Source organism: Typopeltis vanoorti, chromosome 10 (assembly GCF_054136105.1).
Source record: "Typopeltis vanoorti isolate ZY-2024b chromosome 10, IOZ_Tvanoo_1.0, whole genome shotgun sequence".
NCBI classification, from domain to species: domain Eukaryota; kingdom Metazoa; phylum Arthropoda; class Arachnida; order Uropygi; family Thelyphonidae; genus Typopeltis; species Typopeltis vanoorti.
The window spans coordinates 39,854,473-39,882,192 of NC_143558.1; the positions used below are offsets into that span (position 1 = coordinate 39,854,473).

The window sequence follows — 27,720 nt, forward strand, 5'->3', positions numbered from 1 at the left end:
GAAGGGTCATCAATGAAATGCTCTCCTTTGGACAGCATCAAGAGCTTTAAGGTAACTTTTAGACACACCACCACAAATGTGTGAACAGTATTCTAAAGATGGGGTGGCTTTAGGATTTGTATAGGCTTAGTAGCTGGATGGGTTAAAGTAAAACCTTAAAGGAAAAATAATGCCTAGTTTTTTAGTAGCTGAAGAGCTTATTGATGTGTTTATGCGAGGAGAAGCTAGAGGCAGTGGTGAGCTATGAAAATTTTAACAAAGGGCTCGCATTGTCGAGCAGAAAAAAAAGCCATATTTCACACAAAAACTTTCATTTCTACCCATTCCTTTGATAGGTGACAACTTTTTTTCTCTTTGAACACCTAAGGTTTTATATTTTGAGCAAACACAACATCCTGATTTACCATTTTTAACTTCTATCCACTTATACTGTGTTTCGAAATGATGCTTGCTTCTCGTTCCATCAGTCAGGTAAATAATTTTCTTTTTCTCCTCCAACTTGTTGCATATTCATTGAATCAATATGCGTATTATCTTCAACTTCATCTTCAACATCATTTTCAACTGCAGTAGAATCAGCAGAATCACTTTTCATTATTTTTTCTTTCCCAAAAAAATTTAATAAATTTGACTGTCTCTTTTCATGTTTCACAGGTAAAAATACTTTTACAATTATGAAAATAAAATTTGCTGAATATATAGTTTTTAAATTTATTATTATTTTTAAATTTTAAACACAAACAATTGTTATACATCAGTGTACTGACAAACACAGAACTAATGTCCAGTGGAACAACCCATTGATGACAGTTTTATGAACAGTTGATTGGCTACTAGTTTTACCATATGATTGGCTACCAGAAGGGAGAAGGGTAAAGATAGCACATGCACTTATTTTATTTTCAAACTTGGGTGCATTCGTTATGGAGGAGTTGAAACAATAATTCCAAATAATCTATACACTGCCGGATAGACTAATTTTTGTCAGGTTACCATATGAGTTTGTCACTTAACATATTTCAAAAAATTGGGTAGTTTTTTTTTTTTTTTTAAATAAAAAAAGTAAACAAGAAGAACAAGGGCTCGCAAATTTGAGAAAATTGTAACAAATGGCTCGTGCGAGCTCTTTATAGCTCACCACTGGCTAGAGGTAAATGTTAGTCCAAGAACAGAGAGCTGATCCTGTCTGGTGATTTATATACTACTGGGTAAAAGAAGGCTAAGCTGTGAGATCCTTTTTGCAAGAGAAAAGGCTGGACTATATTTTGGTGGCAGGGTGACCAGATTGTCCTTGCCTCACTGAAGGATGGTATGGAGGTCTGAGTTGAAGGCATTGTTGCAGGTGAGCCTCCATAGCTCAGTCAGTATACACAAAGCTCTTTGGTCAGAAAGACCTGAGTTTGATTCTCGTCCATGATGTGAGAAATCTTTATCTGGTCTCTTTTGACTAAAGGTGAGTTAGCTGCTCTCATAAGGAGGTAGAGGGTTTTCCCCATCTGGAAACTTGGGTTTTTCGTCTGTGAACACACATACACACACGGATCTACAATCATAAAATACGTACTTAATCCCTCATTAGGAGGGCTCAACCAATCTTAAGGGACAGTGGAGGAATGGGGGGGGAGGAACCCCATACGAATAAAATAACTAAATTGTTGCAGATGATCTTGAAGCTTAGGATGGCTGAGAACTGCATGGTTTGTTGAAAGAATAGAAAAAATGGATGGAGAGCGTGTGCTGTCATAAGCAAAACAACTGTAGATAGGATTAGTGGAGATTTGAGAGTAGGTCATTTATGTAAGGAAGATAGATGATAGAATAGAACCCTAAGCCATTCCTGCATTGGTGGCAAAGCTGGAAGAGAGAGGTTGTGCCATCTGCCATTATTCACAGTGAGTGATCAGAGAAAAAGCTGACTGTCCTATTACAGAGGATAGCAGGTAGACCATAGGAAGGCAGTTTGTTTAGCAGGCCCTGATGCCAAACACAATTTAAAAAAAAACTGGAAATGTCAAGGGTGACACTGCATGTTTCTCCAAACCTTTCTGGCACATGTTCAGTGATGGATGATATAGGCTAAGAGATCAGTCATGGATCTAGATTGATGGAATCCATACTGATGGTTGCTATTTAACTGACAAGCTTCTAGATAGTGTCAAAGTTGACTGTTGATAACTTCTCCATTCTTGTGGAGAAAACAGTGCAGCTAGGAAATAGAGGTTGAAGTCAACCTGTGAGGGAAGGGTCATCTATGAATTGCTCTCCTTTAGATAGCATCAAGAACTTTAAGGTAACTTTTAGACATACTACCACACAAATGTGTGAACAGTATTCTAAAGATGGGTGGCTTTAGAATTTGTATAGGGTTAGTAGCTGGATGGGTTAAAGTAAAACCTTGAGAGGAAAATAATGTGTAGATTTTTAGAAGCTGAAGAACTTACTGATGTGTTTGTGTGAGGATAAGCTAGAGGTAAATGTTAGTCTAAAAAGAGAGGAGCTGATCCTTCTGGTGATTTTTGTTTTACCTTCAGTAGTACAAGCTTCCATGTGTTGAGATAAGTGAGTATAGATTGAAGAGATGATAGAGGGCAGGTGTTAGCTCTGGAGCGCAACATTTGAGTACAACTGAAGAAATGCCATTGGGACCATAAGACTTTTTCATGTCCAGATTGTTTAGTATTCTTTTTATGTCTTTTTGTGAAAAATCACAAGAGGCATATGGTGCTCGGTTACTGGCATAGTAGGAGGCAGTTTCTCTTAATGTATGCAGGAATAAAGGAAAAGAGTGATGCCAGGAAGTCTACTTTATCTTTTAGTGCTGTAACAGTGATGCCATCTGGATGAGAGGTAAAGGTGGAAGTGCAGATGAGCAGAATTTGCATCCAGTGACCTTTGCAAGAGACCAGAAGACATAGCTTCCATTTGGACAGGAGGCAAGTTTTCTGTTGGTCCTTATGAAGTTGGATTTGCTGATGGTTGCTTTACATTTATTGTGTGCTTCGGCATAGGCTGAATATGAAGCTGTTACAAACCTGTTGCAACAAGCTGACTTTTTTTTTTTTTTTTTTTTCCTGCAGCTGCTTTCATACATCTTCTGTGAACCAGGGCTTGGAGTTGACCAGAATGGGTGGTGGGGGAGTGAAGCCCTTCACCATTGAGGTTTCTGTGTGCATTCATCTGGGTCAAAAATTACAGATGCGATAGTCATGCCATGGAAAGGAAAAGTAATAGTACCCGAGGTCATCCCATTTGTTACCTTTGTAGTGCCAAAGGACACACGATTGGGTGTGGTTGGATGGAAGTGCTCTTTATAAGTCGAAACTTGCACAGGATTATGAGCTGAATTTCTGAGAGGAGAGGTGACCTCTGTAGTTTATCTGGAAGGAGAACCAATTAAAAAAAAAAGATTAAGGGTAGTGGTAAAGTGGAAAGGGTTATCAAGAATTTAGGTAAGTAGGGAGGTGTATGATTTGCATTAGTTCATTGTTTATAGCAGAAACTACTATCCTACTGCATCATGTCCAGCTTGAACAGTGTTGTTGGAAAAGGGGATTCAGTGGAGTTGTGGATGTCAAGGTCACCTGGGTCACCACTGACTCCACTATTTGGATAGCTGGAGTACAGAAGGTGGATCTTCATAGATAGGAAGGTAAAGAGGTCAGAGCGGTTTTGGAATTTATGGAGAAGTAAATACAGCAGATAAATGTTACTGAATGTGGCAAGGAAACCTGAGCCAGACCAGCAGGGGATTCTAAATTTGGTTATTTTCTCTGGCAAGGAATGTTGGATCACACAAAGGCACCATAGGTGGTGCCACCCTTGTAGTATAATGAATCATGAAATGTATAATTTGGGCATTGATGGTAGACTCGTGTTGCTGTAGTTGCAATTTGAGTTTCTGGTCTGGATAAATGGTCATGAATGCTCTGTTGGAGTTTATGCCAAGGATATTTGTAAAGGGGATGTGAAAGTGATTTTGTTTGGAGGGATTTTTGTATATTTTGAATATTGTGCTTGGTTTGATTTGCGTGATGGGATCAGTTTTCAAGGGAAATTTATTTGATTGCAGTATTACTGTCATTGTTTATCTTTCATTTTCATTTTTAGTTCACTGTTGGATGAAAGGAAACAGTGGAGACATGCAGTGAGTAGAGATGCATGGAGAGCACACACAAAAATAAAAAAAAATTCTTAACTCTTATTGTCAATAGTGATATCTTCAAACTGGTTCGGGATACAAGATAATACACAAATTTGAAACAGAAAGTAACCTGTTTCAAACTTTTTTCCCTTGGTAGAATGATTAGCATACCTGCTTTCTGTCAGCAAGCTGCAGGTTCAAATACAACCATGGGCATGGATGCTTGTGATTGTTTTTAGGCAGACAGTGAATTTCTTTGCCCAGTGTGAGACCATATTGAGACCTGAAGTGGCTTGAAAAAAGTTCCATATTTGCTCTCTGGAGTAGAATTTTTAGTTTATGTAAATGAATAAATAAAAATATTTTAAAAAAGATTAAAAATAGAAAATGAAACATCCTTATCTTACCAACAGAAATAAATGTAAGATAAATTTACTACCTTTTCTAGTTGTGGAAGTCAAAAAAAATTCAATTTTGAGAAGTTCCCTGCAAAAACTCATAGTGTGCTCTTAAAAGAATAGCAGAGAAAATGGAAGAATGCTAAGCAAAGTGTAAATATAGCTAAATAAAAGTCATGGGAGATGCCATTAAGAATACAGAATATAAATATCACGAAGGTGGCAAAATATTCTGAAGGCTATTAAATGAGTTAAGCCAGTGACAGAATGGTGGAAGAAATTATTCAATAGGAATGCATTCAGGAGTACATACCAATACTTAGGTAGAAAAGTCATCTGAAACCTGAAATATGAAATGGCAGCTGGTGTAGGTGATAGGGAAATTTCTCTTTAATTCTTACAATGAATTAAAGGGTAATTTAGAAAAGATTTACCTCAGACTAGAAAAGAGGCTAAGAAAAAATCTTGGAAGAACAAGCTGAGTTCAAGCTCACTGGGATTGTCAGGATTTGATTTTTACTTTAAGACAAATAGTCAAGAAATTATAGGAATATAACAAGGATATGTATTATTGTAGATCTGGAAAATCCATATAAAGTGCTGACAGAAAAGCTGTTAAAAATGCTACAATTATATGGTGAAAAGTGGACATTATATATAGAGCAGTATATAGCCTATATTTAAATTATAAATCACCAATTAGAAATGAAGATGTAGTATAGGAAGATGGAAAATCACATGTAAAACCACACTCTCATCGCTGTTATTCATCATTTTCTGACTCCCACGTCACTTGAAAGGTTGCAAACCTGTAGTATATTAGCATTATGGGCGAGATAATGTATTTATTTATTTATTGTTGTTTACATAAATAAAAAATGGGAAGAGATGCCTTTAATAGAAAATGGAATTTATTCAGAAGTAAAATGGATAGAAACCTAAAGAAAAGACTAATAAAATGTTATGTGTGGAGTGTTGCCCTCTATGCATCTGAAACTTGGACATTGAAGAAATTAAGATTTTGGAAAGCTCTGAGATGTGGATTTGGAGAAGGATGGAAAAAATCAAATGGACAGATAAAATAACTAATCAAGAGGTCTTAAAAAGAGTAGAAGAAATAAGTCTGTTAAGAAGGATAAAAAGAAGCAAGGGAAACTGGATTGGACATATTCTGAGAGGGAATGGAATCATTAGAGATGCCATCGAAGGAAAAATAGATGGAAAAAAACCCAGAGGAAGAGTAAGGAAAACAATGCTAGATGACATGCTCAATGGAGACAGGTACACAACCTTGAAAGAGAAGGCTCAGAACAGAAGAGAGTGGAAGGAAAGTTTCTGCTACTAAAAGAAGAACCTGCTCAATTGCAGAATACTCAAGAAGAAGAAGAATCTGAAGACCCTGCTCTAGAAACCAAATACAGAACATTTTCAAGCCATTAATAAGCACAACGAGGCTCATTATGGGCGATGAAAATCATCTACCATTTAAACACTTTCACATGCATACATGCAAGATTTGAATCTACGACCTATTTGAGCAGAGGGGAGTCAGGTATTATGATTCATAGAGCCAACCATGCTGCAAAAAGACTGTCAAAACTATGGTAAAAAAAATAGGAACATGGAAAACATCAACTACATTCTCAAGGGAAAACCTATAGAATGAGTAAAATATTTCTGCTATTTAGGTATATTTTAATGCATATGGCAAAGTAAATTAGACATAGGTACATAATAGGATAATCAAAACTTGGTGATGAGGTACCAGTTAAATAAATTTATAGGGTGAGAGAAATTAGCTAAAATGCTAAACTAGCAGTATACCTGATGGTGTTTGAACTAATTTTAACTTATGGATCTGACAGATGGGTTAGAAATAAAATATTTCATTGAGTTCTGAGAAAAATTAAGATTATGAATAGATGACAAAATCATATGGAAATTAAAAAATAGAAAAGAACATGACACTGTTAGCATTCAAGAATGTGTGAGTAGAGTTAATGTATGGGCACTTAAACAGAAGGGAGGAGGAAGGGTTATAGAAAAAAAAAAAAAAAAAGAGGGAGATAACTAGAAAATACCCAGTAGGAATCCAGGATCTAGACAGATTGATGTAGTTAATAGTGCCCTGCAAGACCAAAGTGTTAGATCTGAATAGTATGGGATATCTGACAACAGATTTATTGCAGAAGAAATTGTTAATATGAAGCTAAAAATAATATTAACTTAACTGTATTCTATGCACTGTCTTCTTCTTTTCATGGAATGTATCTTTAACATTCTGTGTCCTCCATGATGAAACTATTATTGTTTAAATTTTTGTATACAACCTCATCATGCCACCACCTGAGTCAGTCAAATTTTCTTCAGATTTTGCTTCTCATTTTCTAAAGTTTGGGTTTTTCTTTTCAAACTCCTTTACTTATAAGGTACTGCCACCCAAAAATTTGGGAAATTTGAACCATAAAAAAATTATTTATCCTAACACTCAGTTTCCACTTTATTTCACTTACTTAATTAACACATAATTTCCTTTGAAATAGTCCTCTTGGATATGTATACAGCAATTCCAGCTTTTTTTCTCTGATTCCAATATATCATATCAAATGCATCCATGGAGGAAGCCCTCAGATGTGACTGTGTTGAGCACCTCTGTCTGGATCTCCCTAATCCTGTCAAAACAACACCCTTTCAGCTGGAATTTCATCTTGGGAAACAGGAAAAAAAAAAGTCACAGGGGGAAAGGGCAGGTGAATGGGGGGGGGGGCAGGATTTTTACAGAAATTTTGCAGCAGTGCATCTCATGTTCAAAACATCTGACAAAATGCATTAAATTGTCCAATACAACAGCCCTATGATCTCACAAACATCGTGAATAGTTTGCCTATGATCTGCAAGGAAACTCTTGCACTTTTGTGATTGTTGTCTGGTGTTGCAATTATTGTCAGTCCACAATGCTCATCAACAGACATCTCTCTGTCCTTGAAGCATTTGTACCACAAAAAAAGTTTTGCTTTGGCTCACAGTATTAACACCAAACACTTCCTTAAGCATTTAGTGAGTTTCTGCAGCAGTTTTTTAGGTTGAAACAAAATTTGGTGTAGATTCTTTACTCCAGTGTTTCTCAAAGTGTGGTACACGTACCCCTGGGGGGTACTTGGCAAATTTCAGCTATGTGTCATTAATGCATGGAATCATTATATTTCTCACAAATAGTGCAATTAGAGACAACTGGGCTAAAAAAACAGCACTAACTAATGAATCAATATACTCAAGCTAAACCATATGCTGCCAGTGCAACATATGGTTTGCTTGACGATACCCCCGTCATGAACATGTTGAAACTAAGAAACATATAGTGAATGTGTTTCAGATATTATGGAATTCGGTTGAAGAGAATTAGCATTTCAACTCAACTGTTGAAACACTAATTTGTCTTTTTTTTGCACGATCTTTTGTTAATACCACACCAATCATATGCACTTCTTCATAGCTGCTCTACATATATCAAGTCTTGTAAATTACTGGTAATTTTTGCTTGAAATAATGGGAAAGAAGATGAAGCTATTTGGTAGGTGACTTTGACGTTGCACACAAGGGAACTGTTCTCGATGCCTAAAGTAGCAATAGCGAGTAGGAGCTTCTTGGTAAGTCATACTATTTTAAAGTTTTTTCTGAAAACTTTAGTTTCTGAAAATCCCTGCATATATCTCGCACCACGATTTTTTAGCTTTAATTTTGGGAAAAAAGTGCGAGTTATATTCGAGTAAATACGGTAATTTTTTTAGCTTTCAAATTCTTAAGTATGTATCATTGGTTAAAGATTGGATTTATAAAACCCACAAAAGAGAGCAATATAGCAAATACAAGTAGCTGTAAGCAGCAAGAAAACATTGATATTGCATTTGGATGAAATGAAATTGATAAAGGTGTGTCATCTGACATCTCTAGAGAACCAACTAGGAAGAAGATGAAAAATCTTTGTAAGTATGATATGAATGATTTGAAATGTGGATTTTCATAGACGAGAAATGAAGAGGACCCTATTCCAAATTTTGTTCTATTAAAAATAAATCATATTTTTTTGTTTACATGAACATATAAATTCAAATAAAATAGACATTTACAATGAAATATACTTTATTTATTATTTGATAAGGGGGTACTTGTTAATAATGAAAATTTAAGAGGGGGGGTACGCAGATATCTGAAGTTTGAAAAACACTACTTTACTCCATAAAATCTGCCATTTCAGTTAGATAAGAAAATTGTTGAACTCTAAAACACGACATTACAAAAGCACATAATAAAGAATGAAGCCTCTCAGCTTTCTGGCTTTTGGCATACTGATTCACAAAAGGTACTGCTCACCCCTTATAGTGGCTGAAGGCTGTACTATAACTGGTTTGCAGGTACTATTCAAATTCCTCGAACTTTTGGGTAGCACTTCATATTCCTCAGCAATATTGTGAAGTATTTAAGTCTACATATTTCTCTTTTTTATGGATCCTGTGTGCCTGTGATTCATTTCCTTCTCTTCTCATTACATCTCCAACAAGTAGTGATTTTTCTTTATATCAATGTTGTCCTTTCTAATCTAATGACTCAAAAAATTCTTCTCCTTCTTCCCTTTAGAACCTTCTAAGGTACAAATAAATTTCATTGTTCAAATTTTCCATTTTGAAATTCTTGCATCCTTCTATTTGAAATTAATTTCAATTCAAGAAGTTTATCTTTTGTTGTTGAATACTGTAGTTACTTTTTCCTTTTCCTTATACCAAATGCCCAAGAAACATCTTATACTTACTATTTTGAAATATATCATGTTTTGGTCTTCACTAACACCAATTATTTTGACGTATTTTACTAATACTTCTGCTAGCTTTATTTCTTTTCTACCAGTACACTTCCACTGTGTCCGGACAGTTCATCGCAGAAAAATTAATCGCAGATATATGTGAAAAAAAAAGAAATATTTCCCATATAAGAAATATTTTAAAAAATATTTCTTATTTTTAAAAAAATTTAAGAAATATTTTATATATTATTTAATATTTTAATTATATTTAGCTTTTTGAAAATTTTTATTCGGTATAAAGTTATTCATTATGAATATATGTGAAAGAAAAAAAAAGAAACATTTCCCATATAAGAAATATTTTTAAAAAATATTTTTTTTTTTAAATTTAAGAAATAGCTGGCCGAGTGGATAGCATATCTGCTCTTCAGCCAAAAGGCTGCAGGTTTGAATCCCACTGTGGGCATGGATGTTTGTGATTGTCTGTGGAAATACTAGTGGATCAGCAGTAGATGCCATTAGTGTAGTTGCGGTCAGTTGGTGATTGAATGGTGGAGACACCATTGTAGAACAGGTGCCCTCCCTTGTTGAGTCCTTGGACTCCCTGGAGGTGTCAAATAATAAGAATTATTTTAGCTAATCTGTATGTGGGGGAATTAATGCCATCTGCTATGGGATGTAATGGCACATTTTCTTTATGTATTTTTGGGAGTCCATATATACGGGGCAGTATGGAGTGAAACGGTTTTAATTTGTTAGTGACTTCTACAGGCCTAGAAATGACCTTCTTAAGGAGCCTGTGGAGTTTTCTAATTTTTGAATTGGTGGGATTGTACTCAATAGGGAGGTAAGCAGCCCGATCTAATAATAGCGCTTTAAGCTTACCTGTGTAGTCCGTTTGGTTAAGTACTACTGTGGCATTACCTTTACCTTTATCCACTTTGGTGATTATTATTTCTTTGATTTTCTTTAATTCCTGCGTCCCATAGTGGATGGCATCAAAGTAGCTAAACATTTGGCCAAAGCGCTCACACACTATACTGGCAACACATCATCACACATAAAAAACTCAGCCCATTTCAAAGCCAGCATAGAAAACCTTACACTCCAATGTACTGACATAATGGTCAGAATAATAATTCAAACAAATAGAGGGGACAGCCATGGGTTCACTACTCTCCCCACCCTTGGCCAACTTTTTTATGGAGACTTTTGAAGAGAAAGCCTTAAACTCTGCCCCACAGAAACCAACCATATGGCTTTGCTACGTTGATGATGGGTTCGCTATTTGGCCACATGGTTCTGATACACTCCTCTCCTTCCTAACACACCTAAACAACCAACACCCCTAAACAACCAACACCCCAGAATCAAGTTCACCCTGGAAAAGGAGAAAAATAACAGCCACCCTTTCTTAGACACACTAGTCACCCACCAGCCTGATGGAACCTTGGTTTTCTCAGTTTATAGAAAACCCACCCATACAGGCAGATACATTCACCAAACCCCCCCCCCCCTCACAATAATATGGAGTTATTAAGACACTACACAACAGGGCTAAACTTATCCGTTCAAATGACAATGTCCTAACCACGGAACTAAACCACATCCTCAACACTTTCTCAGCCAATGGCTACCCCCCCCCCAAAAAAAATCCAAAAAATATCGACACCAGTTAACGACAATCCCCCTTTCACAACAAGGATTATTCTAAAGCCATCACTATTCCCTACATCTGAGGCACCTCGGAAAAAATTACCAAAATCCTAAAAAAACATAACTTGACCTCTTGTTACAGACCATATAAAAAATTGGCGTCCCTTATCCACTCCACTAAAAACCAACCACCTCCCTTAGACCTACCTGGTGTATACCAGGTCCCTTGCAGCTGTAAGCTGTCCTACTTTGGCCAAACAGGCAGGACAGCGAATATCAGAATTTTGAACACAAGGACTACATCCGTTTTCACCAGTACAGCCACTCTGGTCTTGCAGACCATGCTCTGGATACTCTGGACACTTCCACAGAATACGGTGGAAGAAAGCCACAGTAATACACCGTAGTAAATTTTAATTTGAAAGGCTATTCATGGAATCAGCCTCAGTCCTAAGAAACATGCCAAACGGCAACAAATTTGGTTGCATGAAACTGCCCCAAATTTGGGAGACTTACATCAGAAGACCTTCAACCGAACAGCCGAGAATACATACATAGCCCACTAGGGGGGCACCATCAGGACTTTTAGGAGAAACAACAGCTTCCTGCTTCGTCCTCAGTTACTGTGTGTAATGCCTGCATGCACGTGTCTTTATTTTTAGTCCCTGTGAAAATGGCAACGTGACATTGCCGAAATATTGGAATATAGATTAAAGATTAATTTTTAATTTATATCATTTGTACGTTGTAAATTCCTTAAGTAATTAAATAAGCATGTTTAATCAACGTCTAAGCCTTTCTATGAGAATAAACATAATGACATAGTCGACAAGATTATTTTAATAACTGAAGAAAAACAGACACCTTCTTGTGTACATTCTAATCTCAGATATTATTAAACTCCATCCATCTAAGATGGATTTATTTCAATATACACTCAATGGACAAAACATTAGAGATAGGGGCAATGGGAAGTTGACAGTGGCATCTGCTGCACAGAGCGAAACATACTCAAACCGAATGCAGATGGTAAATAGGCATGCACTGGGGCTTCCCAACAGTGTATCGCAATTGAAGAACATGGGTAAATGTGGCAATCTTAGCAACTTTGATCATGGATGTATTATCGGTGCAAGACAGATGGGTCACTCTATGCTCAAGTGGTAAGAATCCTAAGGTTCTTTATGGCAACCGTATCAAGGGTTTACCATGCGTGTATATACCATCAATGGATATACCAGTGCCCAGCAAGCAAGTGGTGGCTGACCACACACTTTTCATGACTGGGGGTTAACATACTGTCCAAGCTTGTACAGACCAACCACAGGGCAATGACAGCACAATTCACATCCAGTTTCATTGTCCGAGGTCCAAGCAGCATCAGTGAGTGAACAGTATGGCATTCCCTGCACACCATGGGCTACGGGAGCCAATGCCTTAATCATGTAGCACTGTTGACAGCTCATCGTTGGACATTGCACCTCACCTGGTGTCAGGACCATCAAAAAACTGGACCTCTGCAGAGTGAACCAGAGTCATGTGGCCTGATGAATCCTGTTATCAGTTGTACTGAGCTGACGGGAAGGTGCGGCACCGACAGCATGAGGCCATGGCCCCATTGTGCCAGGTCAGCTCTGTTCAAGGTGGTGGCTCTGTGATGGTTTGGGGAGCCTTCTCATGTGATGCATTAGTGTATCTGTAGAGGTCCTTAAATGCTGCGAGCTACCAAAACATGCTGGCTGATCACCTACATACTTTCATGGCCTTTGTGCATCCTGCAGCCGATGGTCTTCAGCAGGACAATGCATTGCCCTACTGGGCCACAACTGGCTTGAGAAACACTCATCTAAGTTTGGGACCATCCAGTGCCCCCCCCCCAAGGTCCCCAGATTTAAATCCAATCGAATCTCTCTGGGATGTTGTTGAGCAAGACATCAAATCCATGTATCCTGGACTGACGTCTAAGGTGCTGTGGACAATTGAATCCACCAGATCGCCTCTGGCATCTGGTGGGTTCAATGCCTCAGAGAGTACAGGCTGTTATTTGCTCTAGAGGTGGACCAACACGCTATTAGGTAGGTATCTCTAATGTTTTGTCCATTGAGTGTATAGTTCATATTTGCTTTGTACACTTGTTGGTCTTGTTTCCAGACAAATTTTATTGAAATTCTGAAATAACTTGAATATGGATGGACAGAAAGTCAAAAGGAATCTAATAGGTATTTTGTAAAACAGACCTTAAAATTCTGCACTGTACAATTTACCTTATTTACTCATTTATTATTATTTGCTGATATAATTTTTTTTTCCTGCTTCTTTTGGATACATCACACTGATTTATAAGTAAAACTGTTACGCTTCTGATTTTAAAACTGTAACAAGAAAAGAAACTTAAAATCTAAATAGGATTATCTTTTATAAGCTTAAAACATGTGAATTTGGAATCAATGAAAATACTCTCCATTTGTTTTTGTTTGGTTGGTTCTGTCTGTGTTGTTTCTGTGAAAGGAGTAACAATGCAATAGTCTCTCATTTCTCTGACCTTCAAAGAACCCTTTCTTCATTTATTCCATTCTTGAATAGGTTAGCATTTCAGCTGATTCTGGAGCACAATGTAACTGTACATTCAGTTGGTCTCCATATCCTCAGTTCACTTACCAGAAAATAATTTCCCAACAGACCTGGATAATTGCGAGGTAATCATAATAATGAAACATGTGCCAAGCAGATCCAGTATTGCAAGAGATGGAAGGGAGGATTAATGAATAAATGATTATAATATATCTCTATCAATAAAAAAAATAGATAAAATGTGTGTTTCAACATTTCTAAAGAATTCACAGAAAACTTTAGTTACACAAAGAGAGAGAGAGAGAGAGAGAGAGAGAGAGTGTGTGTGTGTGTGTGTGTGTGTGTGTGTGTGTGTGTGTGTGAAATTCAGCATCATAGTTGAAAGTAATTTGATCTGTTACTTAATATTCACTAATTCTTTTTTTTTTTTTTTTTAATGTAGATCAAAAGATGATCCATTCCTCATATCTGCTACAATGGCTGGTGGGTTAAATACAGTGTTTGTATCACAAGATCTTATGCGAAATCATTGTGAAAAATTGAAGTCCTCAAAATTACATAAATCTTTTGCTCGGTGGCAACAATCGCATCAGATTTATCCATTCTTTAATAAACACACTCGAAAATTAATATATCAGGTAGGAATGCTCATTTTGTAATTTCACTTTAATGTTAATTTTTTTTTCACTGTTTGAAGACTAATGCCTCATTTCTAGGAAGGCTATCTGTGAGATGGTGTGATAATGATTGTAATGATATAGCTACAAATATGATGATGAGATTCAAATGTTATTTTTTGCTCTTTGTTAAAACTATTTCATGCAATATCAGTCTAGTATCAGTTAATATCACAGTGACACAGTTAATATGAGTCTAGTACAATTGGATTAAATGGATCCAAAAAAGAACGGGCAGAGTCTGTAGATTGCATTTCAGAGTGCCTCATTAGGCTAAATCTGGCTAAACATGTAAACCTGGGAAGTCTGCAATGTACTAATGGAACTAATGGCCATACAAGAATAATCTGAGTATGCTGAAATTTGATTTCTAATGGTATATAGCATCCAAATCCTCGGTCAGTACCTTTATGTTAGTGGATCTGTTAGTATATCTTTTAGCCAGCAATCATTTAACTGTCAGACCAAAGGAAAGATACTGATCTTTATGAGGTTATGATTCGCTGCATCTTGAATACTGTGCACAGATTTGTCATCTGGGGGCTCTAGGTGGATCAGGAGGTGGTAGAGGATTCAGAGACGAGTGACCAAACTGCTAACAGATATGTGGAATGCTCGCTATAAGAATAGGGGAAGGTGTGTGGGTTACAAAGTTTAGTTGATAGGTGGAAAAGAGGGGTCATGATAGAAACTTACAAGATATTAAAGGGTTTTATAAAACTGATGTAAAGGAAATTTTTCAATATATGACAAATAGTCAGAGAACCTAAGGATCATCTGCGGAAGCTGTGAAAGAGTGTGGTTAGTAAGGGTGTGTGGACTAGATTTTTTGCGTGAAGAGTGGTGTACAAGCGGAATGGATTGCCAGAATTAGATGTGAGTGTCCTGACAGTAAATAAGTTAAGGAAAGGTATGATAGGTTTTGTATGAACATTAGTGTAGGTCTCCCACGATGAGTCACTGGACTCCATGGAGATACCATATGGTAATAATAATCTTGTTACCATTATTTCAATGTGTATATGTAGGTGTGAATATGCAGAGATGCTGAGGCTATGATTTATAGGTTTATATTTCATCCATTCTCCCCCCCCCCACACACACACACACATCCCCCACCTATGATTTATAGGTGGAGAGGGGGGGATTGGATGAAATTCTCTTATACATTTGGCTAAGTGAAAAATCCATTTATAATATGTGTATTCATTACATGTAATAAAAGGCAAACTTTCCTGATCCTTCATAGATACACATAACCTTGGTTTCAACCACAGTGATGTTGTTCCCATATACAGTCTTTAAACCACACCAAATTTTCCTAGCAAACTTGAGTTTCTTCAATCATTTCACATTTGACATTGATATTTATGTTTTAGAAAGAGATTCTAACTTAGTAATACCTCTTTTTTTTTTTTTTTTTTTTTAATGTCAGTTCCATGCATGAATGGTTGGAAACCTGTACTGCATTATGGTGGTGGGAGCGGAGGTATAAGGATATTAGCTGACCAGGTTGTCTGATTCCACTAACCATTATAAACTTTATTTCATCTTCTCTCTTTAAATCTTGATTTTCTCCATACCAACTTTGCTTTTCCAACTACACTAGTCCAGTGAATATAGATACCAAGGCATCTGTTATTCAATTCACATAAATTATTCACATGAATATCAGATAATCCTAACCATTTTCCAAATATTCTTCATCTAATCCTCACAATTGATTTAGTGTATATTTTTCTTCTTCTTCTTTTCCGTCTAAGACGGGTTGAGTCCTCTAGAGCAGGATCTTCCAGTCTTCTCTATTCCTTGCTGTTCGAAAAAGTCCCTTATATGTTCTGCATCCCAAGATGTTCTTTATTAATTTTAGCCAGGTAATTCTTGGTCTTCCGGGTCTTCTTTTTTCAGTTGGAAAAGTATTGATTAGGACGTTAGGAAGTCTGTCTGCGTCCATGTGTACAGTGTGTCCAAACCATCTCAGTTGCTGTTTTCTAATTTTTTCTATTATTGTCTTTTTATACAATAGTTCTTGTCTGACTGTGATGTTTGTTTTCTTTTCTATCCAACTTGTTCTATTTATTTTTCTTAAGCATTTCATTTCAAATGCCAGCAGTTTTTTCTCCTCTCTTTTTTTAACTGTCCATGCTTCTGCTCCATAGGTGACTGTTGATATGATTATTGCTTCATATAATTTGATTTTGGCTTGCTTAGATATCTTGTTTGTTTTCCAGATTTTCTGTAATTTTCCCATGGTGGTCCATCCTATCGCTATTCTGTGTTTGATTGTTTTGAGTTCATGTATTGTTTCTGTTAGTTTTGATCCAAGGTATATGAAGTTGTCTACTTGTTCTATTTGTTCTCCGTTTAGGGTGGCTGAGATGGTAGTTCCGTTTCTATTTTTATCACTTTTGTCTTTTGTATATTTATTGTCATGTCATATGTTTTACAGGTTTCATTTAGCTTGTTGATCAACTTTTGTAGTTCATTTGGGGTTCTTGCAAGAAATACGAGATCATCTGCATATTTGATATTATTTATGTTTAAACCATTGACATTGATTCCAGGCTCATTGTCTATTGCCTTCTTTACAACTTCTTCTAGATATATGTTGAATAGGCATGGGGATAATGGGCATCCTTGCATTACTCCTTTTTGGATCTCTATGGGTTCTGTTGTGAGTTTGTCCTTTTTTAATTATTGCATTTGTCTTAGAGTAATATTTTATCAGAAACTGTATTATATATTTGTCTATTGCTTTTTCTAGTAGAATTTTAAGAAGGATTTCTCTGTTGATGTTATTGAAAGCTTGTTTAAAGTCCACAAAACAACAATATAGTTCTTTATGGTTTTCCCAGCTGAGCTCTGTTAGTTGGTGCAATGTGAAAATTTGGTCTATTGTTGAATGAATAGTTTCCTCGGAAACCAGCTTGTTCTATGCCTATCATTTCTTCATAGGTGTTTTTTAATCTATTTTGTATAATTCTTATGAATATTTTATAGGTGTGAGGGAGTAAATTGATTGGTCTGTAATTTCTGCAGTCTCTTTTGTCTCCTTTCTTGTATATCGGGATGATCTTTCCAGTTCTCCAGTCATCTGGGATCTCTCCTGTTTGTAGTATTTTATTGAATAGGGTTGTTAAATATTCTATTGATATGCTGCCTCCATATGACCACAGTTCAGTAAGGATAGTATCAACGCCTGGTGCTTTATTGTTTTTCATCTTTTTTATTGCATATCTAACTTCTTCTTGTAAAATTTTTGGGTGATCATTATTTTCTTCTGTTGTTGGTATTATAGTTTTGTTTCTTGGTGGAAGATAGTCTTAAAATAGTTTGACCAGATTTTTCTTATATATTCAATATTCCCAGTTTCAGTCATCTTGTTGTTTATCATTGTTACTGCTTTTGCTGAGAATTCCTTTGTAATTTCTCTTACAGTATCATGGAAAACTTTTGTTTAGGTTGTTTTGTTGGTATGCTTCTTGGCATTTCTTAGCTTTTTCTTCTAACCATATTTCTTTGGCTTTTTTGCATAGGTTATCAACTTTATTTTTTAGTGTGCTCTGTATTTTTCTCTATTCTCTTCATTGTTTTGTTGGTTTACAAGTATCTTGGCCTCTCTTTTCTCTTCTATGGTAGCTATGATTTCTTGGGTTATCCACTGTTTGTTTATTTTGGGTTTGGATATTTGTATATTTTTACAATGCAAAATTTGTTTGTTCTGAGTATAGATGTTGTTGTCTTCTAGGCAGTTCAAAATGAAAGGTAGTGGTTATTTCTTCTCTCATAGAATGAGCTCAAATATTTACTCTCATCTGTTGGCCATTGTAATTCTAGGTGTACTTATATCATCACAGTCTCATAACATTCATTGCCCCTCCCACCTTTTGATTTTTTCTCCTCTCCTAGTCCTGACAGCTGGATCATTCTAAAAGTTTCTGCTTCTTGAATTTATCCAGGGTAAATTCAAGGATAACAAACTATTCTGCATCCTGAAAATTTCCAAACACAAATTCCTGTGGGAAGCTTTCAGTAGTGAGACCACATTATGATGTAAATAAAGAGATTAATAAAAATAAGCAATTAAAACCTGACGAGTTTCATAAATCATAAGACTTACATCATCAGGGGGTACTGGTACAGAAAAGTTTCTTGTGTAAAACTTTTCTGTGTCAGTACCCCTTACCCCTAATGATGTAAGTCTTATGACTTATGAAACTTGTCAGGTTTTAATTGCTTATTTTTATTAATCTCTTTATTTACATCATATTGATGCATCTGGAAACCTCTTAATGAATAAATGATCTCCATTATGAATTTCATCACTGTCAATTGATATATCCTGCTTGCTTGTGTTGTCACTCAGTTTTGTATAAACTGGAGAGACTTCTGAATATCTCTGAAGTGTTTAATCAGGTATGCACAAAGACATGTTAACTGAGCCCCTTCCCTCCCCACTCATGATTTGTCTTTTGTAAACTCTGTAAATAAGAGTAGCATCACAGACATTATACTTTCACCATCTGTCTTCATTTTGTGCATCATAACCTCCTCAGTTAATTCCATATCCAATTTCACAGTTTGCTAATGTATATTGTATTCTGCTTTTTCATATGACAAACTTAGCAAGTATAATTTTTATATTATCCACTTCTACAACCCTAAATTTTCTCTAAACCATTCTTCAGTGAGGTTCTGATAACTTTATTAACTGTAATGCTATCAAATTTTTCTCTCAAAAAAAGAACATTTTATTCTAGTCTTATTTTTAACAGCATCCGCATCTCTCAATATGAAGAGATTTCTCTTATTGGGAAATCTCTTCTAACCTAACCTTCCATCTTTGCATAAACACATCACAACTATTATCATATCAACATCCAACAAATTTCTTTCACTCTGGGTATTCCTTACCCTCTACACTACTGTTAGCTTTATAAAAAAATGACAGATCTCTCCAACTATCAAATACTGTTCTCACATCTGGAGTAGTGTCCTTAAGTCCTCCCTAAAAATCATTGGCTCACTAAAGAAGTGTGAAATTAGGTTGGTTTGCAAATATTTCCCTACTCAATTTTCATCAGAATTTGTATTAGTTATTCCCTTCACTCTCCTCTGCATTTGATAGTATATATATATATATATATATATATATATATATATATATATATATATATATATATCTTTCTTCCTTCCTGTGTGGAATTACTGTTAAAACCTCCTTCTGAGAGTGATACTTGGAGTTAATAATTTTAGGTTTAACTGAAATTATGTTTACAATGTAAAATGTAGTTACTCTGCATGTAGTTATTCCACAAAATAGTCATAAATGTGGGATGTTGAGAAAACAAAGGAAATTAGTCAATTTTATTTATTTTTTCATTTTGTCTACTAATTTAAATCAGTAGATAGAATGTAGGAATAATAGAATGAGTTCACAGTTAAGATATAGTGCCATGTATTATGTTTATTAGAATGAACTGTCAAATGACAATCTTAACTTTCCATGAAGGGCCTAGAATAATACAAAACAAGGAGATATACTGAGAGAGAAAAGTGTGCTGGTTATTAGAACCAGATTGAATACATATGTAGCAAATACACTTTATTTTAAACTCCTACTGATGTTTTACAATTAATAACTAATTATCTTCAAAGCAGTGTTACCAATTAAGAAATGAATAATGAAGCTGCATAATGTGGCTGTTGTATTAAACAAGAGACATAAATACACCATGCTACTTTTAAATTTGGCTAAAGCTTTTGATTCCAGGATTCCATGGAGGGCTGTTGATAAGTTGGAAGATATGGGATTGAATTATAAACTACTAGTTTGGATAAGAGGATGGCTGACTGATAGACATCAAAAAAGTGGTTTGGGGGGAGGGGGGTCTCCAAGACTTAACACGACCAGTGGTGTACGTCAGGTACTAGTCCTTGTCCATTCTTATTCAGTCTTATATTATTGACATTGGGAAAGATTTAACAGGAGATGTACAGCTTTTTGCCAACAATGCAATAATAGTCAAGATAATCAGGAGTACTTATAGAATGATTTGAATAAGCTGGAATTGTGGGCATATGAAAATGACTCTTATTCCACTTTTAGTAAATGTAAAGGTATGCACTTTGGTGTAATCAGATATCCATTGGCAGGATTATGCTAGAAGAAATTTACCACTACTTTTAGTAGATAGAAATTTGAAGTTCAGGTGCCCTAAAGCCAAGATTGCAAATACAACTCAGAAGTTAATTGCAGTGCTGAGACAAACCTTAGAGATAAGGAAGTCATTTTATTTCTTTATAAGCCCTAATGATTGTTGGACATACAGAAATATTATAAGGGATGCCTAAAGTTAAAATCTGTATAACGGAGAGAAGACCTCCAACATAGTCTTTCAAGGAATGCAGAGAACCAACCAGGGCTAATGACCTAATGATCATTCCTCACATTCTTGTGGTGTACCATATTAGGTATCTACCTGAATACTGAATGAACGAGAATGGGGCTGGCAATTTGGGATTTAGCCAACCAAATTAAACCAAAATACAAAACGATGGTACAACATGACAAAATTTCGTGCCAGCTGGGGCTTCACCCGGTTAAACAAGAACCTCGTTATTTTTACCAGGGAACTAGGCCGAACAGCAAAAAGTCAGCTACTGGAACAAATCTGAAAACACACCCCAACTCAACATCGCCAGAGTTAAAGATTGGTACTATCAACATAAGAAGCCAGAATGACAAAGAAATTGAGCTAGCTGAGGAATTAGATAAATACTAGCTCGACATAATAGGGGTGACTGAAACAAAAAAAAGACAAAAACTGGTGAGATCTTTCTGAGCAATAAATACAAAATGTTATATTCAGGCTTCTTATTTCTTGTGCTGTTAGAGAATACAAAGAGAGTAACAAAGCTAAACACTGTGTAAAAATAGCTAAACAAAGGTCATGGAAAGACTTTGGTAAGAACGTAGAAAATAAATGTCAGAAAGGTGGCAAAATATTCTGGAGGCTGTTGAAAAAGCTCAGAAATTGAGGAAAGAATGTTGCGAAAGAAATCAGAGATGATAAAGGTGACACAAAAACTAGAGAAAAAGATATCCTTGATATATTACTATTACTATTATTACGGGCAACTCCAGGGAGTCATTAAACTCATCGAGGGAGGCCCCAAATCATATTCATCACAACTATTCGACATTCATACAGTATCTATCATACCTCGCCTTAAACTCATTCACTGTCACAGCATCCACCACAGACTCAGGGAGCGCATTCCACTCATTCACTACTCTAAAAGTCAAGAACCCAGCTCTAACACCTTTACTAACCACACTTTTGCCCAGTTTCCATGGATGTCCCCTAGTCCTCCCACAACCAGCCCTGTTCTCAAAAATATCTTCTGAATTAATTTTATAGAAACCCTTCAGTAATTTGAATGTCTCAATCATATCTACCCTCCTCCGCCTATCAACCAATTTTTGCAACCCACAAATCCTCAACCTGTTCTCATACGGTTCATTCCACAGACCTGCTATCATCTTGGTCACTTGCCTCTGGATCCTCTCCACCTCCTCCCCATCAAGAAGAAACCTAGGTGACCAAATCTGAGCACAGTAGTCGAGATGGGGTCTTATCAAGGCTCGATACAGAGGAACAATAACCTGCTTGTCTCTGCTTGTCAATGTATTCTTCAGCAACCAAGTGATTTGATGAGATGATTTGGCCACTTTTGCAATGTGTCCCCTAAATTTCAATTCCTTATCCACCAACACTCCTAAATCTCGTGCCTCATCAATTTCCTGGAGCACGGTTCCACCAATTCAGTAAACTGCAGGCAATCTTTTCATCCCAAAATGCATAACCTTACATTTTGCCACATTAAATTGACATCCATTCTCCTTACCTCCAATCTATCCAAATCATCCTGCAAAATTTTGATGTCATCTGCATTCACTATTGCCCTACCCAACTTCGCATCATCTGCAAACAAATGAACTGTTCCTCTCAGATCCTTTCCTATATCATTTATGAACAAATTAAACAGCAGTGGTCCAAGACCAGATCCTTGTGGTACACCACTAGTCACAGGCCGTCTTGTGGACTCTACTCCTGAGTAAACCACCCTCTGATATCTCTCTGTCAACCACCCTCCTATCCATCTCACCAACCCTATGTCCATTCCCATATGCTGCAATTTACTGATTAGAATTCCATGTGGTATCCTGTCAAAGGCTTAGCAAGGTCCAGTAGAATCACTGTAAACCCATTACCCTTATCCAGTTCAGCCGTCACTGTGTTATAATACGTGAGCAAGTTACTGAGGCATGACCTACCCTTCACAAAACCATGCTGTCCCTGATACAGTATCCCATTTTCTTCTATCCAATCTTGTATTTTCCTCTTGACTATTTTCTCTAATACCTTGATAATGATTCCTGTTATGCTGATTGGCCGGTAATTTTCAACAGCAGCCTTGGAACCACCTTTGTGCAGTGGAACTATTTTTCCCTCTTTCCACCCCCTTGGGACTGACCCAGTCCTGAGGCTCAAATTAAACAAAATGGTCAAGGACACTGACAATTCTTTCGCCGCTTCACTTACGACACGAGCTGGTATACCATCCAATCCCACAGATGTATTGACATTGAGGTTCTGTAATAGACTAGTTACCTCTACTTCATTCATCACAATTCCAGTATAAGCTGTTGGTTCTTTCATTCCTGCAAAGTCACCACCTGGATGATATACTCTTGCAAAGTGCTCACTCAGTAATTCCACAATATCGACTAATTCAGTTACCTCCCTACCCTCAGCATTTTTTAAGATCATTCTACCATGAGCATTTTTCCTTTTACTTGCAACATATTGAAAAAACTGTTTGGGATTCTCTTTAGCCTGCGTGGCCAATTTCCTTTCGTAATCTGCTTTTGCTTTTCTTACCACCCTTTTTACCATCCTGGCCTGAGCTTTATACTGTTCCTGCACCTGATGGTCACCCTTCTCCTTAAATTCCCTCCACAATTGTTTCTTTTTTTGCAGCTCAAGCTTAATAGTGTTATTCATCCATTTAACCCCTACTTGATTTATTATTCGGACTCTTGGTATACAGTCAACCATTGCCTCCTGCAAACAGTTCTTAACCACCTCCCTTACACTATCAACATCCAGCCCTTGCAGTTTTACATGCCATGGCATTGAGCCAAGCACATACCTAAGCTTGTCATACTTACCAGCCCGGTAATTCCACATGTACCCTGTCTTAATTGTAGATTCGACTCCTTTAGCCACCTCCCAAGTCATGACCTTATGGTCACTCTCGCCAGTTGGTGGCAACATGGTCATGTTCGTTACAGCTACATTCTCATTTGCAATTACTAGGTCCAGCACTCTCTGCCCCCTGGTATTTTCCAATACATGTTGCCGTAGATAGTTGTCCCTTAATAACCGCATAAAATCCAATTTCTTCCTCCCATGTTCCCTCTCCTCTTTCCAGTCAATGTTACCATAATTGAAATCACCCATAATAATTACCCTTCTTCCACTCATTTCTTCTATTTGCTTATGCATACTATCCCCACCATCCACTCCATCACCCGGTCTATAGCAGCACCCAATTGTATATTTTGTTCTGCTAGATTCTATCTCACACCAAACAGCCTCAAATGTGCTTTTTTCCCCATCCTGCAGTTCAACTTCTATACTCCTTGGCTGAAGCTCATCAGCTATCATCAATAATAATTCTCCCCCCTTTTTATTCACCCTGTCACTCCTGAACACGCTATACCCGTCGCATTCAATCCCACTAGCTTTATCATCTTCTGTCAGCCATGTTTCACTAATACCGACAACCTGTGGCCTGGAAGTGCCAACCATGGCCAAAAACTCTTCCTTCTTGTTCCTAATACTCCTGGCATTAGTGTACATGAATCGCAGAAGCCTTTGTCCCATCCCTACTTTGATGCCTTATACTAACTATCCCATTCTGATTTGTTGTCCATCGTACTCGCTCGGGCATAATATACTCATTCATATACTTAACTGCCCTCCCTAAAGTCTGCATGTCTACTCCCCCCCGCCTCTTAATAAATCTAGTATCCCTGAGTCTGTACATCCACTTCCACATCATTCATCAACACTCTTTCAAGTCTCCTACACCAACTCCATTCAAATGTAACCCATCCATCTTATATAAGTCCTTTCGCCCATCGAACTCATTCCACACATCCACAAATTCCACACCACTCTCCATGCATAACCCACGCATAAAGTCATTGGCAATTATGGCCCTCCTTCTAAACACCTCGCTGTCATACCGCGGTAAGATACTCACCATCCTAACTCTCTCACTCTTCTCTCTTGCTACCTCAAACAACTCCCTCACATCCTCTATCATTTCCATTTTGTCCTCTTTCAAATCATTCCTTCCTGCCACGATTATCATCTCTTTCACCCTCTGTTTTTGCAGTCGAATAGATTCGCTGACGTCCTTTATGTTCGCACCCGGCTGGTACGACTTCATTAAACTCTCAATTATTATGCCTCTTAATAGCGAATCCCCATACAGCACTCGCTCCTTCATTTTATTGACGTTTACGAATATTCTATTATTTGCCATCACAGACTTCTGCCGGTTATTTGTCGGTACATTCAACACACATTTTTCCATACGCTCCAGTTGTCTTTTAGCTCTGTGTATAGCACCATTCAAAAGGGCAATTTCGGTACTCGCATTTATCTCACCATTTTCATTATCGATCAAATCATCCATTCTTTCTGTGTTTCTACCTTCATTTACACATTCAACGACGCTCTCACACCTATCTGGCACTACCACGCAATTCTCTAGCACACTGCCATTTTCTACATTCTGACTATTGTTAATGATATCACTCTCGACACATGAAACACGCTTGAAGTCCTCATTCTCTTTACACTTTCTACACGTATTAACTCCACTATCACTTTCTAACCAGACTCCCACCGCTCTTCGCAAGTCATACATCTCACAGACAGCACATTGCATAAATTCGTTTACATCAAAACTCTTAAACAAACATGGCGACCTGGCCGCCATTTTTTTCTTTATCGGTGCCATGTGTACGCTATCTTTTCTTAAAAATAATAATTAAAATAACAGAAAACACGCAAAAATTGCACAGACACACCAAGAAACATATGGAGTAATTGCTTTGAAAAATTGCTAAGTGAAACAAGCAGTGACAGCACAATGGTAAAAAACACTCAACAGACATGCAATCAGGAAAAAGCCATCAGATGCCTGAAATGTGGAAAGGTGTGGGAGTAGATGACATTTGACCAGAAATGTTCAAGTATGGAGGTATAAAAGTTTTGAAGTGGCTGCACTGCATAGTCTAGAAGGCCTGGACAGAGAGACAAATTACAGATGATTGGAGTAGAGCTTTCATAATACCATATATAAAAAGGGAAATAAAACTGAATGTGAGAATTACAGAGGTATTTTCCTTCTAAGTGCTGTAGTAAGATTTATGCAAATATCCTTGAAAAATAGATGAAAAGTATTGTGGAAGAGAAGCTTGGGGAAGAACAAGCTAGATTCAGGCCAAATAGTGGCTGTCAGGATCAGATTTTCACTTTACAACAAATAGTTGAGAAATTGTGGAAATATAACAATGATCTGTATTTAAGTTTTGTAGATCTGGAAAAAGCATAGGTGCCAAGAAAAAAGCTATTCGAAACGCTACAGTTATAAGGTGTGAATGGGGCATTATATCAAGCAATACTTATCTTTATTTCAGTTGTAAGTCAGCAGTTAGAATTGAAGGAAGTACAGGAAGATGGTTTGATGTTAAATCTGGTGTCAGACAAGGATGTACATTATCCCCCCCTGTTATTCATTATCTATATGGATTACATGAAGGAAAGCAGTGTTAAACCTGATATCAAAATTGGAGATGTTGATCTCAGCTGTTTACTTTATGCAGATGATGTTATACTTTTAAATAAATCCAGTACAAAAGTATAACTGTTGTAATAAATTTGCAATAACAAGACAAAGACTTTGAAATTAGGCAGAAACATTGAAAGTGTAATACAATTGTTAATCTCTGTAAAGAATGGTTTTATACTCTGAGTGTTTTTTTTTATTATTTACACAAGGGTTCAATTCCAATGCTGTGACTTTTAACTGTTTCCTTTAGAATTCAGAAAATCACTGACTCAAGACCACATACAAAAAATATAAAAATATACACACTTAATAAAAACTAAAACAATATATTCACTTTAAATCAAATTAACTAACTACAAAATTAACTGGATACAATAATAAATTTAGTTTAATCCTTTATCCAAGTGTGAGCAAACAAAGTTTGCGCCTGAAAGTATCTTCAGCACTGGGTTAAGGTGGTACAACACCAGGACAACTCGTTGCAAAGGTGGAGCAAGATACCAGCACTCCTATCTCAATATCTCCTATAATGCAAAACACATCTCCTTGCGGATATGTCTAATGTTATGCATTAAGGGAAGGGCCACTACCCAGATCTCAGTATCTCCTATAATGCAAAACACATCTCCTTGCAGATATGTCTAATGTTATGCATTAAGGGAAGGGCCACTACCCAGACTAGTTTCGACCTTTATTGAGGTCTCTTCAGTGGGAGCCAAGCCCAAGTGGAGATATCAGGCAGAAGCATTAGCAGGTCATCTCCACCTATAGGAATTGCCAATTGGTGTGCCACCCTTTTTTAATAATTTACTCTGGATTTAGAGAAAGATGTTGAAGGTTTATTTTTCACTTGGTTAGAGTATAATAAATTTAGTTTAATCCTTTATCCAAGTGTGAGCAAACAAAGTTTGCTCACACTACCTATAAGCAATTCCTATAGGTAGAGATGACCTGCTAATGCTTCTGCCTGATATCTCCACTTGGGCTTGGCTCCCACTGAAGAGACCTCAATAAGGGTCGAAACTAGTCTGGGTAGTGGCCCTTCCCTTAATGCATAACATTAGACATATCCGCAAGGAGATGTGTTTTACATTATAGGAGATACTGAGATAGGAGTGTTGGTATCTTGCTCCACCTTTGCAACGAGTTGCCCTGGTGTTGTACCACCTTAACCCAGTCCTGAAGATACTTTCAGGCACAAACTTTGTTTGCTCACACTTGGATAAAGGATTAAACTAAATTTATTATACTCTAGCCAAGTGAAAAATAAACTTTCAACAAAAAATAAAATAAATAAAATAACTTGATACAAGGAATTCTAAATCTACACTTTAGAGATTTTCTTATCCAAAATAATAAAATCATTCCTCCTCCTCTGACTCATTCTATTATTGGATTGTTTGACATATACTTAATGATTGGAGTAGAGTCACTTTACCAATTTATTTATTTAAAAATTCCAGATTAAACACCTTGTTTATATAACAACAACAATTTTCATCAGAGTCGGTTTCTTTGTAAGGGCATCTCCAAAAATATTAA

The 27,720-nt window shown here is 36.7% G+C and overlaps 1 protein-coding gene across 2 annotated transcripts in view; it reads left to right on the plus strand.

The window, feature by feature from the left end:
- mldr (mitochondrial ribonuclease P catalytic subunit) overlaps positions 1 to 27,720 on the plus strand; it is a 112,957-nt gene that overhangs the window by 82,475 nt on the left and 2,762 nt on the right. For both annotated transcript variants that reach the window (XM_090398952.1, XM_090398953.1), the window contains exon 6: positions 14,007 to 14,202. In XM_090398952.1, coding sequence (XP_090255078.1) covers positions 14,007 to 14,202 — 196 coding nt within the window. The remainder of the gene's footprint in view (positions 1 to 14,006; positions 14,203 to 27,720) is intronic.